Genomic DNA, 15,084 nt, shown 5'->3' on the forward strand with positions numbered 1-15,084 from the left:
GAGGTTAGGTACGACCCTCGAACACGGTGGTACGACACTCAAATACGGTGGTACGACACTCAAATACGGTGGTACGACACTCAAATACGGTGGTACGACACTCAAATACGGTGGTACGACACTCAAACACGGTGGTACGACACTCGAACACGGTGGTACGACACTCGAACACGGTGGTACGACACTCAAACACGGTGGTACGACACTCAAACACGGTGGTACGACATTCAAACACGGTGGTACGACACTCAAACACGGTGGTACGACATTCAAACACGGTGGTACGACATTCAAACACGGTGGTACGACATTCAAACACGGTGGTACGACACTCAAACACGGTGGTACGACATTCAAACACGGTGGTACGACACTCAAACACGGTGGTACGACATTCAAACACGGTGGTACGACACTCGAACACGGTGGTACGACACTCAAACACGGTGGTACGACCCTCAAACACGGTGGTACGACATTCAAACACGGTGGTACGACACTCGAACACGGTAGTACGACACTCGAACACGGTGGTACGACCCTCGAACACAATGGTACGACACTCGAACACGGTGGTACGACACTCGAACACGGTGGTACGACCCTCGAACACAATGGTACGACACTCGAATACGGTGGTACGACCCTCAGAGCAATGGTGGTACGACACGAACACGGTGGTAAGACACTCGAACACGGTGGTACGACACTCGAGCTTGGTCAGTCTTGGACAATCACGTGTTTACCAAATGGCGTCCTAGCTACGTCTCTTCGTTGTATATCAACTGACTGTTATATTTCTCTCTTGTGTCTCCCCTGATGATGTGATTATGACACGAAAGTGCACTTGGCAACTTATCGTGTTTCATTTTCCCCGTGGACTTTTAAGTATATATATTTTTTTTTTTTTTTTTTTATACTTTGTCGCTGTCTCCCGCGTTTGCGAGGTAGCGCAAGGAAACAGACGAAAGAAATGGCCCAACCCCCCCCCCCCCCATACACATGTATATACATACATCCACACACGCAAATATACATACCTACACAGCTTTCCATGGTTTACCCCAGACGCTTCACATGCCTTGATTCAATCCACTGACAGCACGTCAGCCCCGGTATACCACATCGCTCCAATTCACTCTATTCCTTGCCCTCCTTTCACCCTCCTGCATGTTCAGGCCCCGATCACACAAAATCATTTTCACTCCATCTTTCCACCTCCAATTTGGTCTCCCTCTTCTCCTTGTTCCCTCCACCTCCGACACATATATCCTCTTGGTCAATCTTTCCTCACTCATCCTCTCCATGTGCCCAAACCACTTCAAAACACCATCTTCTGCTCTCTCAACCACGCTCTTTCTATTTCCACACATCTCTCTTACCCTTACGTTACTTACTCGATCAAACCACCTCACACCACACATTGTCCTCAAACATCTCATTTCCAGCACATCCATCCTCCTGCGCACAACTCTATCCATAGCCCACGCTATATATATATATATATATATATATATATATATATATATATATATATATATATATATATATATATATATATGACTATGTCTTTGTTGAAAACGTAGGCTATGTACCCAAGCGGTGCTCGTCTGCAAGAGAGTGTAGCGCTCATGCGCGAGCTGCCAACTTACTTCACCCCCCCTTTTCTTTTTTTCCTTTCATGGGAGAGTGAGGGAGGGAGGGAGCGGGAGGACTGTGATGGAGGGGATGTGTGGGCAGAGTCTCGTAAAAAATTATCGATCACATAATTTACAGGTTATGGGGGGAGGTAAGAGGAGAAGAAAAGAGAAACAAACTATAAATTATTTTAGGTGTCAAACTATAGATTGTTTTAGGTGTGTGTGTGTGTGTACTCGTGGAATCGAACCATTTACCATGTACAAGAACCACGTGTATATATATATATATATATATATATATATATATATATATATATATATATATATATATATATATATTTTTTTTTTTTTATACTTTGTCGCTGTCTCCCGCGTTTGCGAGGTAGCGCAAGGAAACAGACGAAAGAAATGGCCCAACCCCCCCCATATATATATATATATATATATATATATATATATATATATATATATATATATATATATATATATATATATATGCTCCTTAGTTATTTAATCCCTTGAGCACGACGGTACGACCCTTGAACACAAACATACGACCCCCTTGGGTAAAATGGCCTGGCCTTTTATAGATGACCATTAAGTGTTAGACCATCTACATACGGAAGGATTGTACCCTCGTGATCGTCAAAGACTTGCACGAAAAACCATTTGGAAGTAATACATTAAATTTCCAAATACAAATTCATTTTCATTTACAAGACAATGCCCTGTTGATCTAGTCATATCTGGGTATATTTACATAACTTGCTTAAGAATAGATAAAAAGAAAATCGTAACGTAATACTTAAATTTAGTTTGAACTGAGACATTTAAAATTTGATGAAAATCATTAATATCTAAAGTGTTGTGGGTTATATAGAGGGGTATATAAAGTGTTGTGGGTTATCTAACGTGTTGTGGGTTATCTAACGTGTTGTGGGTTATATAAAGTGTTGTGGGTTATATAAAGTGTTGTGGGTTATATAAAGTGTTGTGGGTTATATAAAGTGTTGTGGGTTATATAAAGTGTTGTGGGTTATATAAAGTGTTGTGGGTTATATAAAGTGTTGTGGGTTATCTAAAGTGTTGTGGGTTATATAAAGTGTTGTGGGTTATATAAAGTGTTGTGGGTTATCTAAAGTGTTGTGGGTTATATAAAGTGTTGTGGGTTATCTACAGTGTTGTGGGTTATATAAAGTGTTGTGGGTTATATAAAGTGTTGTGGGTTATCTAAAGTGTTGTGGGTTATCTACAGTGTTGTGGGGTATATAAAGTGTTGTGGGTTATATAAAGTGTTGTGGTTATATAAAGTGTTGTGGGTTATCTAAAGTGTTGTGGGTTATATAAAGTGTTGTGGGTTATATAAAGTGTTGTGGGTTATATAAAGTGTTGTGGGTTATATAAAGTGTTGTGGGTTATCTAACGTGTTGTGGGTTATATAAAGTGTTGTGGGTTATATAAAGTGTTGTGGGTTATATAAAGTGTTGTGGGTTATCTAACGTGTTGTGGGTTATATAAAGTGTTGTGGGTTATATAAAGTGTTGTGGGTTATATAAAGTGCTGTGGGTTATATAAAGTGTTGTGGGTTATATAAAGTGTTGTGGGTTATATAAAGTGTTGTGGGTTATATAAAGTGTTGTGGGTTATCTAAAGTGTTGTGGGTTATCTAACGTGTTGTGGGTTATATAAAGTGTTGTGGGTTATATAAAGTGTTGTGGGTTATATAAAGTGTTGTGGGTTATATAAAGTGTTGTGGGTTATATAAAATGCTGTGGGTTATCTAAAGTGTTGTGGGTTATCTAAAGTGTTGTGGGTTATATAAAGTGTTGTGGGTTATCTAAAGTGTTGTGGGTTATATAAAGTGCTGTGGGTTATATAAAGTGTTGTGGGTTATCTAAAGTGTTGTGGGTTATATAAAGTGTTGTGGGTTACCTAAAGTGTTGTGGGTGATCATTGTAACCCCCCCACGTGTGTTGTGACCTGACTCGCTGTGGACCTGACTCGCATATTTGTTTTTCTTCCAGAATTAGAGGAGGAAGAACCAGATGTTGACCAGGAAGAGTCGGACCCGAACGCTGGCAGGTTCGTGCGCTACCAGTTCACGCCGCAGTTCCTCAAGCTCAAGACGGTCGGGGCAACGTGAGTACACCTGGCTCCCTGCTGTGCTAGTACTTATATATATGTGTGCTCGTGTGTGTGTGTCACCTACATGTGGCAGTATATGTGTGTGTGTGTCACCTACATGTGGCAGTGTATGTATATGTGTGTGTGTGTGTCACCTACATGTGGCAGTATATGTATATGTGTGTGTGTGTCACCTTCATGTGGCAGTATATGTGTGTGTATGTCACCTTCATGTGGCAGTATATGTATATGTGTGTGTGTGTCACCTACATGTGGCAGTATATGTGTGTGTGTGTGTCACCTACATGTGGCAGTATATGTGTGTGTGTTTCACCTTCATGTGGCAGTATATGTATATGTGTGTGTGTCACCTACATGTGGCAGTATATGTATATGTGTGTGTGTGTCACCTTCATGTGGCAGTATATGTGTGTGTATGTCACCTTCATGTGGCAGTATATGTATATGTGTGTGTGTGTCACCTTCATGTGGCAGTATATGTATATGTGTGTGTGTGTGTTACCTACATGTGGCAGTATATGTATGTGTGTGTGTGTCACCTTCATGTGGCAGTATATGTATATGTGTGTGTGTTACCTACATGTGGCAATATATGTATAGACGGGAGGGGAGAGGAGGAGGAGGATGGAGGGAGGAAGGAGGGAGGGGAGGGAGCCATATTTGGGGTAAGTGAGTGCTGGGAAAGGATTTGTTTACTTCGTGAGCACGACTGTGTACTCCTATGAGGGACGACCCCCCCCCCGACCCTCCATGAGGGACGACCCCCGCCGACCCTCCATGAGGGACGACCCCCCCGACCCTCCATGAGGGACGACACCCCCGACCCTCCATGAGGGACGACACCCCCCCGACCCTCCATGAGGGACGACCCCCCCGACCCTCCATGAGGGACGACCCCCCCCGACCCTCCATGAGGGACGACCCCCCTCCCCGACCCTCCATGAGGGACGACCCCCCCGACCCTCCATGAGGGACGACCCCCCTCCCCCCCATCCCCCTTATAGCATGACGGTTCGGGGTGTTTGGGGACGATAGGGCTCTGCGGGTCATTTTGACCTGACCTGACCTGACCCCCGACGACCCCTTCCTCACAGAGGAGGTCAAAGGTTCAGGCTTATTATTACCTCCTCTAGGGTATTGAATAACGCCCGCGTTCAAGGGTCGTACCGCTGTACTCTGGTCGTATGGCAACAGTTGACTGGAGGGTGAGGGAGATGAGGGTGAGTGTGAGGGAGGGAGAGAAGGGTGAGGGTGAGGGAGGGTGAGGGTTAGGGAGGGAGAGAAGGGTGAGGGAGTGTGAGGGAGAGAAGGGTGAGGGTGAGGAAGGGTGAGGGTTAGGGAGGGAGAGAAGGGTGAGGGAGTGTGAGGGAGAGAAGGGTGAGGGTGAGGGAGGGAGAGGGTTAGGGAGGGAGAGAAGGGTGAGGGAGTGTGAGGGAGAGAAGGGTGAGGGAGGGAGAGAAGGGCGAGAGGGAGGGAGGGAGAGAAGGGCGAGAGGGAGGGAGGGAGAGAAGGGCGAGAGGGAGGGAGGGAGAGAAGGGTGAGAGGGAGGGAGGGAGAGAAGGGCGAGAGGGAGGGAGGGAGAGAAGGGCGAGAGGGAGGGAGGGAGAGAAGGGCGAGAGGGAGGGAGGGAGAGAAGGGTGAGAGGGAGGGAGGGAGAGAAGGGCGAGAGGGAGGGAGGGAGAGAAGGGTGAGAGGGAGGGAAGTGTGTATGGCCACAGCAACACCGGGAGCTGCTCTCGCTGTGTATGACGAGTGTGTTTGGGTCACGCTGTGGGAAGAACGTAAACACATATTCAAAGAACAAACGTATTTTTTTTCTTATTTTTTCCCCCAGGGAGGAAGAAATAAGTTGTGCCCTGCAACACAAATTACACCTTCGATTACCTTAGTGTACTGCATTACAGTCGGACGAAGGAAATAGAAGAAAAAAAAAGAGATGAAAACAATAAAATATGGATGGTAACTGTCCACATAGAAGCATTCATAGCAATGTTATTTAGGAACTATGATACGTAATAGTTCGTTTTCTATTTACGCTAGAGAGACACTATGGAATATATATATATATATATATATATTTCCCCGTGGCTTGAAAGCGTTATACACACACAGAACCTCGCGTAAACTAACTCGGGTACGCCGGGCGCGCGCGAGATGCTCCCCCCACAGTTTAACACGAGTTTGAGATATACGTACGTTGTGTGTGTGTGTGTGTGTGTGTGTGTGTGTGTGTCAGCAACACGGAGGCGGGCGTAGGTGGAGGAGGAACACGTGGGGGGGGGGGGGGGGGGAGCGACTACCACATATGTATGAAACGTAAAAATCCCGGAGTTGAATTTTATTTTTTTTTTGGGCCACAGATTCAGATGACGGAGGAAGGTTTTAACTTGGTAAGAAAAACAGTAAATAATAGAAGTCTCTTAGCTTAAAATGTGGATTATTCTTGTAATGTGGATTATTCTTGTAATGTGGATTATTCTTGTAATGTGGATTATTCTTGTAATGTGGATTATTCTTGTAATGTGGATTATTCTTCTAATGTGGATTATTCTTGTAATGTGGATTATTCTTCTAATGTGGATTATTCTTGTAATGTGGATTATTTTTGTAATTCAGTGGATGTATGAGAATGGGTATCATTTAACATGACCGTTACGTAGCCAAACACACGACTTGTTACCATATCTACGTCATATATTTTTATCTCCAATACAGTTTTCTCCCTTGATGAAAATAAGATTATCAAATAATATCTTCCTATTGTTAAGAATGCACTTTATATTCTCTTGGCATATATTTAGTTATGATAATTTCTTTATTGGTAAATTAGAGGAGTTTATTAATTTACGATTCGTTTACATATGGACAACAATGGCTCTCTTTCGAACCCGGCAACCACCTTCCTCTACACGTCCTTCAAAATCTCGTTTTTGATCATTATTATTATTATTATTTTTTTTGTCCCTCTGTAGGGTTTAATATTGGTGCTGTTGCCATAACTGAACGGCGTGATGATGAATTCATAGAGAGAGAGAGAGAGAGAGAGAGAGAGAGAGAGAGAGAGAGAGAGAGAGAGAGAGAGAGAGAGAGAGTGAGAGAGTGAGTGAGTGAGTGAGTGAGAGAGTGAGTGCTTCCCGAAGAGCACAAATGGTAATGAATAAATATACCTTTATGGAGATAAAAAGACGATAGGCACCACAAATGAGCCTTAGTTTTGGCCTCGTGAATTTAAAGCCAGCGCTTTGGAGTTGTGGGAGAGGGAGGTGGAATGGAATGGAATGGGAAAGGTAGGAGGGGAAGGGCAGGGCTCGTCTCATGAGCATTGTGATTTGAAATCGTAATTGGGTTAATCATGAAAGCAGGGGAGTTGGGTGTGTGTGTGGGGGAGGTGGAGGAATAATAATAATAATGGGTTGCTTCATTAGCAAAGTTGTTCAATACCTGGTAAATATAGGCATATCCCCTCCCCCCCCCAACATGGTATCATCCACCTCCACCTCCACCTACTCCTCCACCTCCACCTACTCCTCCTAATGAATTATTTCTCGCTCAGAGTTACTGTTTAAAGCGAGATGCTAATGGCCATTATGTGTCTAGGGTGTGTATATGTGTTGTCTTCTGTTACCGTAATTTGAATGGCCTAATTCGGAAATAGGTGTGTTTTTTTTTTTGTTCACTTTTCATATGTTAAAAAACACGACGGTACGACGATACTTGAGCACGACGGTACGACGATCCTTGAGCACGACGGTACGACGACCCTTGAGCACGACGGTACGACGATCCTTGAGCACGACGGTACGACGATCCTTGAGCACAACGGTACGACGATCCTTGAGCACGACGGTACGACGATACTTGAGCACGACGGTACGACGATCCTTGAGCACGACGGTACGACGATCCTTGAGCACGACGGTACGACGATCCTTGAGCACGACGGTACGACGATCCTTGAGCACAACGGTACGACGATCCTTGAGCACAACGGTACGACGATCCTTGAGCACGACAGTACGACCCTTGAGCACGACGGTACGACCCTTGATCACCACGACACGACCCTTGAGCACGACGGTACGACCCTTGGGCAAGATGACCTGGCCTTTGATCTGATCATTAAGGAGTCACCATACCCAAGGGTCGTACCGTCGCTCCTGAGGGTCGTACCGTCGTGCATAATGGATTAACCCTCTCATCATATATATATATATATATATATATATATATATATATATATATATATATACTAGTTTTGCGTCTGGCAAGGATCGACCAGGGTCCATTGTCTCTCAGCCATCCTAGAGATAAAACCGGCCGATATGCGCACACACACACACACACACACAACACACACACACACACACACACACACACCTCCCTCTTGGGACCTGTGCATCACCATCCGTCTCTCCCCCACCCTCACTCGTGTCTGGACTTCATGTAAGTTACCAGCGACCCTCCTCCTCTCTCCTCTCTTCTCCTTCTCTCTCCTCTCTCCTCCTCCTCCTCTCTCCTCTCTCCTCCTCTCTCCTCTCTTCTCCTCCTCCTCCTCTCTCCTCTCTCCTCCTCTCTCCTCTCTCCTCCTCTCTCCTCCTCCTCCTTCTCCTCTCTCCTCCTCTCTCCTCCTCCTCTCTCCTCCTCCTCCTCTCTCCTCCTCTCTCCTCCTCTCTCCTCTCTCCTCCTCTTCCTCTCTCCTCCTCCTCCTCTCCTCACGACCCTAGTGGGTAACCCTCACCCCGTGCACTTTCCACCCGCCAGTTTTATGTTTGTTTATTTGTCAGTTCCCCCTCCGCTTCCCTCACCACCCGTTTTCTTCAGCCGTACACGACCCATTCTCTTCAGTTCCTCCGCAGCCCAGTGAGCGTTTATATATATGATGGCGAACCAATTCCCCTCTTGTCCAAAAACTATATATATATATATATATATATATATATATATATATATATATATATATATATATATATATATTCTTTCTTTCATACTATTCGCCATTTCCCGCGATAGCGTGGAAGCGTTAAGAACATAGGACTGAACCTTAAGAGTTAATATCCTCACTTGGCCCCCTTCTCTGTTCCTTCTTTTGGAAAATTATAAACGGGAGGGGAGGATTTCCAGCCCCCCGCTCCCTCCCCTTTTAGTCGTCCTCTACAACACGCAGGGAATACGTGGGAAGTATTCTGTCAACCCTGTCCCCAGGGATAATATATATATATATATATATATATATATATATATATATATATATATATATATATATATATTTCCCCTGTGGTCTTTTCTTTTGCCTCCCCATGTCATCGCCTTTGTACCTTCCTGGAGAATCTCCCTCGTCGCAACTCCCGTCTCTTTTATGAACAAGGTTGGGGTCCTCCCAGACCGTCGTGTCCTGCAGGGTTAACTCCCCCGTCCGCTCTCTCTCTCTCTCTCTCTCTCTCTCTCTCTCTCTCTCTCTCTCTCTCTCTCCCTTACGCACTTGCCTTCCCTCACCTCACCTCACCTGGCCATGTATCATGCACCTGTCCGTTGATCTTCACGTGGTACTCCCAGTAGAGAGAGACCAGAGGATTCAGACCCACTGTGTTCTTCATAGCATTAAATAACCTGTATATTTTCGCTAGTGCATTCCACTCGTCCTTTTGTTCTATGTGATTTGTTCAGCGTGCTAGAATATGTTCTGAATCCACTCTTCACCCGCTAAAGTTTCATTAAATATGATGATTATTTGGTCGAATGCGTGTGTGATGGGTGGAGACAAAGAGGCCATTTGCCAGGTTGGACCAAAGGCGGGGGTGGAGTGGATAGCTGCCTGGATTGCAGGTGTGACATGAACCTTCGTCAGGAGGAGATGTGGCAAGTGTGTCAAAATAAGAGACGGGAGGAGGGCCAGTGGGTCCTGGGCCGAGGTGGCGTTTGCCTCAGGGTTTGTCGAGGTGTCAAGTATGGTTGATTAAATACATTTATTTTGGGGGTGCGGCGTGGGGGTGATGGTGGTGATGGTGTTGGATGATGGTGTTGGATGATGGTGTTGGTGTTGCTGGTGAGGGAGGGAGGGAGGAAGGTGTCTAACGCTAATGCTGTGGGGGGATGGGTGGGTAGAGGGGATGATCAGTTGCTGTTTGCAGATGTCACCGTTCTTGTTGGCAGACTCCAGGAAGAAACTGCAGAAGCAGGTGACAACGTGTGTGTGTGTGTGTGTGTGTGTGTGTGTGTGTGTGTGTGTGTGTTTGTGGGTAGCCTGAAGCTTCACAGTGAATGTGGACCACAGTAAGGTATTGAGGTGCAGCAGGGAGAAGAGACAGGAGAGTTTGAGGACCTGGAAGCATAATGGAGCGCTTGAGATACACTGGAATGGACGTGGCTACGGACGGAATCACGGGAGATGAAGTGAGTCTTAAAAGGGTGATAGATGGGGGGCGGCGGGCGGGGGCTCGCTCAGGTCCTGGGTGCGCTAAGAAGTGTGAGGAAGGAGTATTTGCCGTCTGACGGAGACGAATGTAGGTATGTCTGAATGTAAAGCAGTTGAACGCAGAAGGAAAGAAGAGATTGGACGGTGGCCAAGACTGAATGTCTAGAGTGTGAGGAGGGTGTGATCGTGGGAGAAATGACGGTGTGAGACAAGAGTTATCTTGGTGTGGTGCGCGAGTGGAGCGGGGTGCGAGGAAACGGTACGGATATACGGAGAGGATGAGCGAAGACAGACTCACAAGAGGATCTGCATGTCAGAAGAGGAGGAGGAAAGAAGGGGGGGGGGGGAAGGCAGAGCAACTAGGGATATGAAAGGATGGACTGGAGGAGGCGGTATGAAGCATCGAGGGGAAACCTGAACGTTGAGGAGGAGGGAGAGGTGTGCACGGGATAGAATGAACTGGATCGAGGTGGTGGGTCGGGGGCGACGTGCTGTCACTGGGATGAACCGCATCGTACGAAATGATCAAGGTGAAGCATGGAGTGGGCTGTGTGGGTTTGAACTGTGGCTCGCTGGGCTGTGGGTTGGCTACATGATGTACGGCGCGTCGCAGAGCGGAGGTGGCTCGCGAACGAGACCAATGCTCCCTCGTTCCCGAAGCCGGTGCGCAACTGTGGCGGGAGAAGTAATTACGAATGAAAAAAAGAAATTAAGTATTTCGACTTTATCATTACTAACACTTGGAATTATTTCCCCGTAAGAAGTGATATAGACACACACACACACACACAAACATCCCAACTGTATGGACAAAGACACACAAATCCCAGGTGTTTACACACACACACACACACACACACACACACACATGCCGGCCTCAGTCCACACACCAGGCTGATGTAAATTCAGACTTGGGTCACCTCACGTTCCCGTGTGGGGCGCCGCCCCCCGTCCCTCCCTCACACATCCAGCCTCATGACCCGACTGTAACCAAACCTTCCCTTCCCTCCCTCCCTCGCCGCCGCTCCCTCCTGGTCCCATGTCCCCCGGCGTACACGGTGTGGGATCCTCCTAAACCCATGGAGAAGGTGATCAGGTGGGGGTGGTTCTAATTGGTGGTTCTAACGACTTTCTCACGACCTGAACGACCCCTTGCGGTTCGCAGGCTCACAGTTAATGAACCGACCGACACACAGTGCGCCCGGGGCTGCCGCGGTGTAGTGGTTGGCGTAGCCGATTCATCCATCCAGGCGCGCGCGGGACCACCCGGGCTCGAATCCTAGGCGCGGCATTTGCCCCACAGTCAATCCAAGCTGTTCATCCTCCCCTCGGAAATGGTAATTTCCGATAGTACAGAAAATCATGTAAATGGGACCCCCCCCTCACGAGTGTAGACTTCCTTCCCTCAACGACACAGATAGATAATTGAAAATAGACTAGTATATAAGCGAACAACCCCTCCAACAACTTAACGATTCAACCATGCAATTATTGATATTACAAAATATTGTATTAGTTTCTCCCTAACTACGTATATACCATGAAACACACAAAGTAATTCGTCTGGGTTGAATTTCTCTTTCCCTAACTACGTATATACCATGAAAAACACACAAAGTAATTCGTTGGGTTGAATTTCTCTTTCCCTAACTACGTATATACCATGAAACACACACAAAGTAATTCGTCTGGGTTGAATTTCTCTTTCCCTAACTACGTATATACCATGAAAAACACACAAAGTAATTCGTCTGGGTTGAATTTCTCTTTCCCTAACTACGTATATACCATGAAAAACACACAAAGTAATTCGTTGGGTTGAATTTCTCTTTCCCTAACTACGTATATACCATGAAACACACACAAAGTAATTCGTCTGGGTTGAATTTCTCTTTCCCTAACTACGTATATACCATGAAAAACACACAAAGTAATTCGTCTGGGTTGAATTTCTCTTTCCCTAACTACGTATATACCATGAAAAACACACAAAGTAATTCGTTGGGTTGAATTTCTCTTTCCCTAACTACGTATATACCATGAAAAACACACAAAGTAATTCGTTGGGTTGAATTTCTCTTTCCCTAACTACGTATATACCATGAAAAAGACACAAAGTAATTCGTTGGGTTGAATTTCTCTTTCCCTAACTACGTATATACCATGAAACACACACAAAGTAATTCGTCTGGGTTGAATTTCTCTTTCCCTAACTACGTATATACCATGAAAAACACAAAGTAATTCGTTGGGTTGAATTTCTCTTTCCCTAACTACGTATATACCGTGAAAAACACAAAGTAATTCGTCTGGGTTGAATTTTTAATGTAATCATGTACCTGAAATCCTACATACGCGCGTCTTTGCGCGTATGTACGTGTCCTTTTTGAAGTCACTTCTGAGGAGGGGGGGGGGGCAAATGCGTAGGATATTTACCTTGTATTTCTGGGAGGCGAGACACCATGTGAGGAGGGAGGATTGGAGGAGGGAGGATTGGAGGAGGGAGGATTGGAGGAGGGAGGATTGGAGGGAGGGGGTATTGGAGGAGGGAGGATTGGAGGAGGGAGGAGTGGAGGAGGGAGGATTGGAGGGAGGGGGTATTGGAGGAGGGAGGATTGGAGGAGGGAGGGGGTATTGGAGGAGGGAGGATTGGAGGGAGGGAGGATTGGAGGAGGGACACCACGTGAGGAGGATTGGAGGAGGGACACCGCGTGAGGATGGAGGATTGGAGGAGGGAGGGAAGATTGGAGGAGGAGGGAGGGAGGGAGGGAGGGAGGGGGGGTCAATGATCTGTGGTGGATGATTGGATTGGAAGAACATGTGATGATGTTGTGGGGAGGGGAGAGGGGAGGGGAGAGGGGAGGGGAGAGGGGAGGGAAGGAGGGAGGGGAAAGGGAAATGATTAAAGCCTGGGGAAAGCTGTGTGTGTGTAATTGGCTGTCATGAAAGTAATTAACACACACTGGAAGCGGCGGGGAGGGAGGGCGAGAGCGGGGCTTGTACCTGGCGGAGAAAACGGGAATATAGAAGAGCGGCTCGTTTTCTGTCTCGGGAGGGAGGGAGGGAGAGGAGGGAGAGGAGGGAGAGGAGGGAGCAGACCCTTGACTAGGGGGGAACAGGACAGACACAAGGCAGGGAGTTGCGAAAAGACGCACAAAAAATGTCGTTCAGTGAACGGGCTGGCCATGTGACACACACACACACACACACACACACACACACACACACACACACACACACGTACACGCACACACACACGTACACGCACACACGTACACACATACACACACGTACACGCACACACACACGTACACGCACACACGTACACACATACACACACGTACACGCACACACACACGTACACGCACACACGTACACACATACACACACACTACACACACACGTACACACATACACGCACACACATACACACACACACACACACACACACACACACACACGTACACACACACACACGTACACGTACACACATACACGCACACACATACACACACTGTGCCATTAATGGCACACGCCGCCGCCCCCCCAGAGCGGGCTTGTCATTGGGCGTGAGTTCATTGTGCCAGGTATGGCATGACCTGCTGAATATTAGACACGTCCATTTATGTACGGGGGAATATTTATATGAGGGTGAATATTTGAATAAGGGTGAATATAGTGAAATTTATATGAAGGTGAATATTTGTATACGGGTGAATATTTATATACGGGTGAATATTTATATACGGGTGAATATTTATATAAGGGTGAATATTTATATACGGGTGAATATTTATATACGGGTGAATGTTTATATACGGGTGAATATTTATATGCGAGTGAATATTCATGTGCGGGTGAATATTTGTATACGGGTGAGTATTTGTAGGCGAGTGAATATTTGTATACGGGTGAATATTTGTATACGGGTGAATAATTGTATAAGGGTGAATATTTATATGAAGGTGAATATTTGTATACGGGTGAGTATTCACATACGGGTGAGTATTTATATACACGGGTGATCAAGTGCTATACACACACACTGTATCTGGTCGTAGAAGTATAATAATAACATTTGAATTATTTACAAACATATACGACTTGTGGCTATGACCTGACGTTATTAATTGACCCCTGGCAGACGACAGGGCTAATTAACCACCCAATCCACGGCCGGGGGTCATTATCAAAGACAGAGATAACACGGAAAGATACATGTCCACAGCGTAGTTTGAAAATCCAAGTGAGATGCAAGTTTGACACGTGTTGAACAGAGATGGGTTAGACTTTTGAGATATATATATATATATATATATATATATATATATATATATATATATATATATATATATATAGAGAGAGAGAGAGAGAGAGAGAGAGAGAGAGAGAGACTATGGTAGTAATATATTGCTGTGGAGATCAGTGTGTGTAGGGCTGTTCATTGCTGTGGGAGATCAGTGTGTGTAGGGCTGGTCATTGCTGTGGAGATCAGTGTGTGTAGGGCTGTTCATTGCTGTGGGAGATCAGTGTGTGTAGGGCTGTTCATTGCTGTGGGAGATCAGTGTGTGTAGGGCTGGTCATTGCTGTGGGAGATCAGTGTGTGTAGGGCTGGTCATTGCTGTGGGGGATCAGTGTGTGTAGGGCTGTTCATTGCTGTGGGGATCAGTGTGTATAGGGCTGTTCATTGCTGTGGAGGTCATTGTGTGTAGGGCTGTTCATTGCTGTGGGGGATCAGTGTGTGTAAGGCTGTTCATTGCTGTGGGCGACCAGTATGTGTATAGGGCTGTTCATTGCTGTGGGAGATCAGTGTGTATAGGGCTGTTCATTGCTGTGGAGGTCATTGTGTGTAGGGCTGTTCATTGCTGTGGGAGATCAGTGTGTATA

At 46.1% G+C, this 15,084-nt stretch overlaps 1 protein-coding gene across 1 annotated transcript in view; it reads left to right on the forward strand.

Moving 5' to 3' along the window:
- The first annotated feature begins 655 nt into the window (after nt 1-655).
- The window catches only part of unc-119 (unc-119 lipid binding chaperone), a 65,397-nt gene continuing 50,968 nt past the window's right edge, over nt 656-15,084 (forward strand). The window contains exons 1-2 of the mRNA XM_071668313.1: nt 656-719; nt 3,665-3,779. Coding sequence (XP_071524414.1) covers nt 656-719; nt 3,665-3,779 — 179 coding nt within the window. The remainder of the gene's footprint in view (nt 720-3,664; nt 3,780-15,084) is intronic.

Source organism: Panulirus ornatus, chromosome 2 (genome assembly GCF_036320965.1).
Source record: "Panulirus ornatus isolate Po-2019 chromosome 2, ASM3632096v1, whole genome shotgun sequence".
Classification (NCBI taxonomy): Eukaryota; Metazoa; Arthropoda; class Malacostraca; order Decapoda; family Palinuridae; genus Panulirus; species Panulirus ornatus.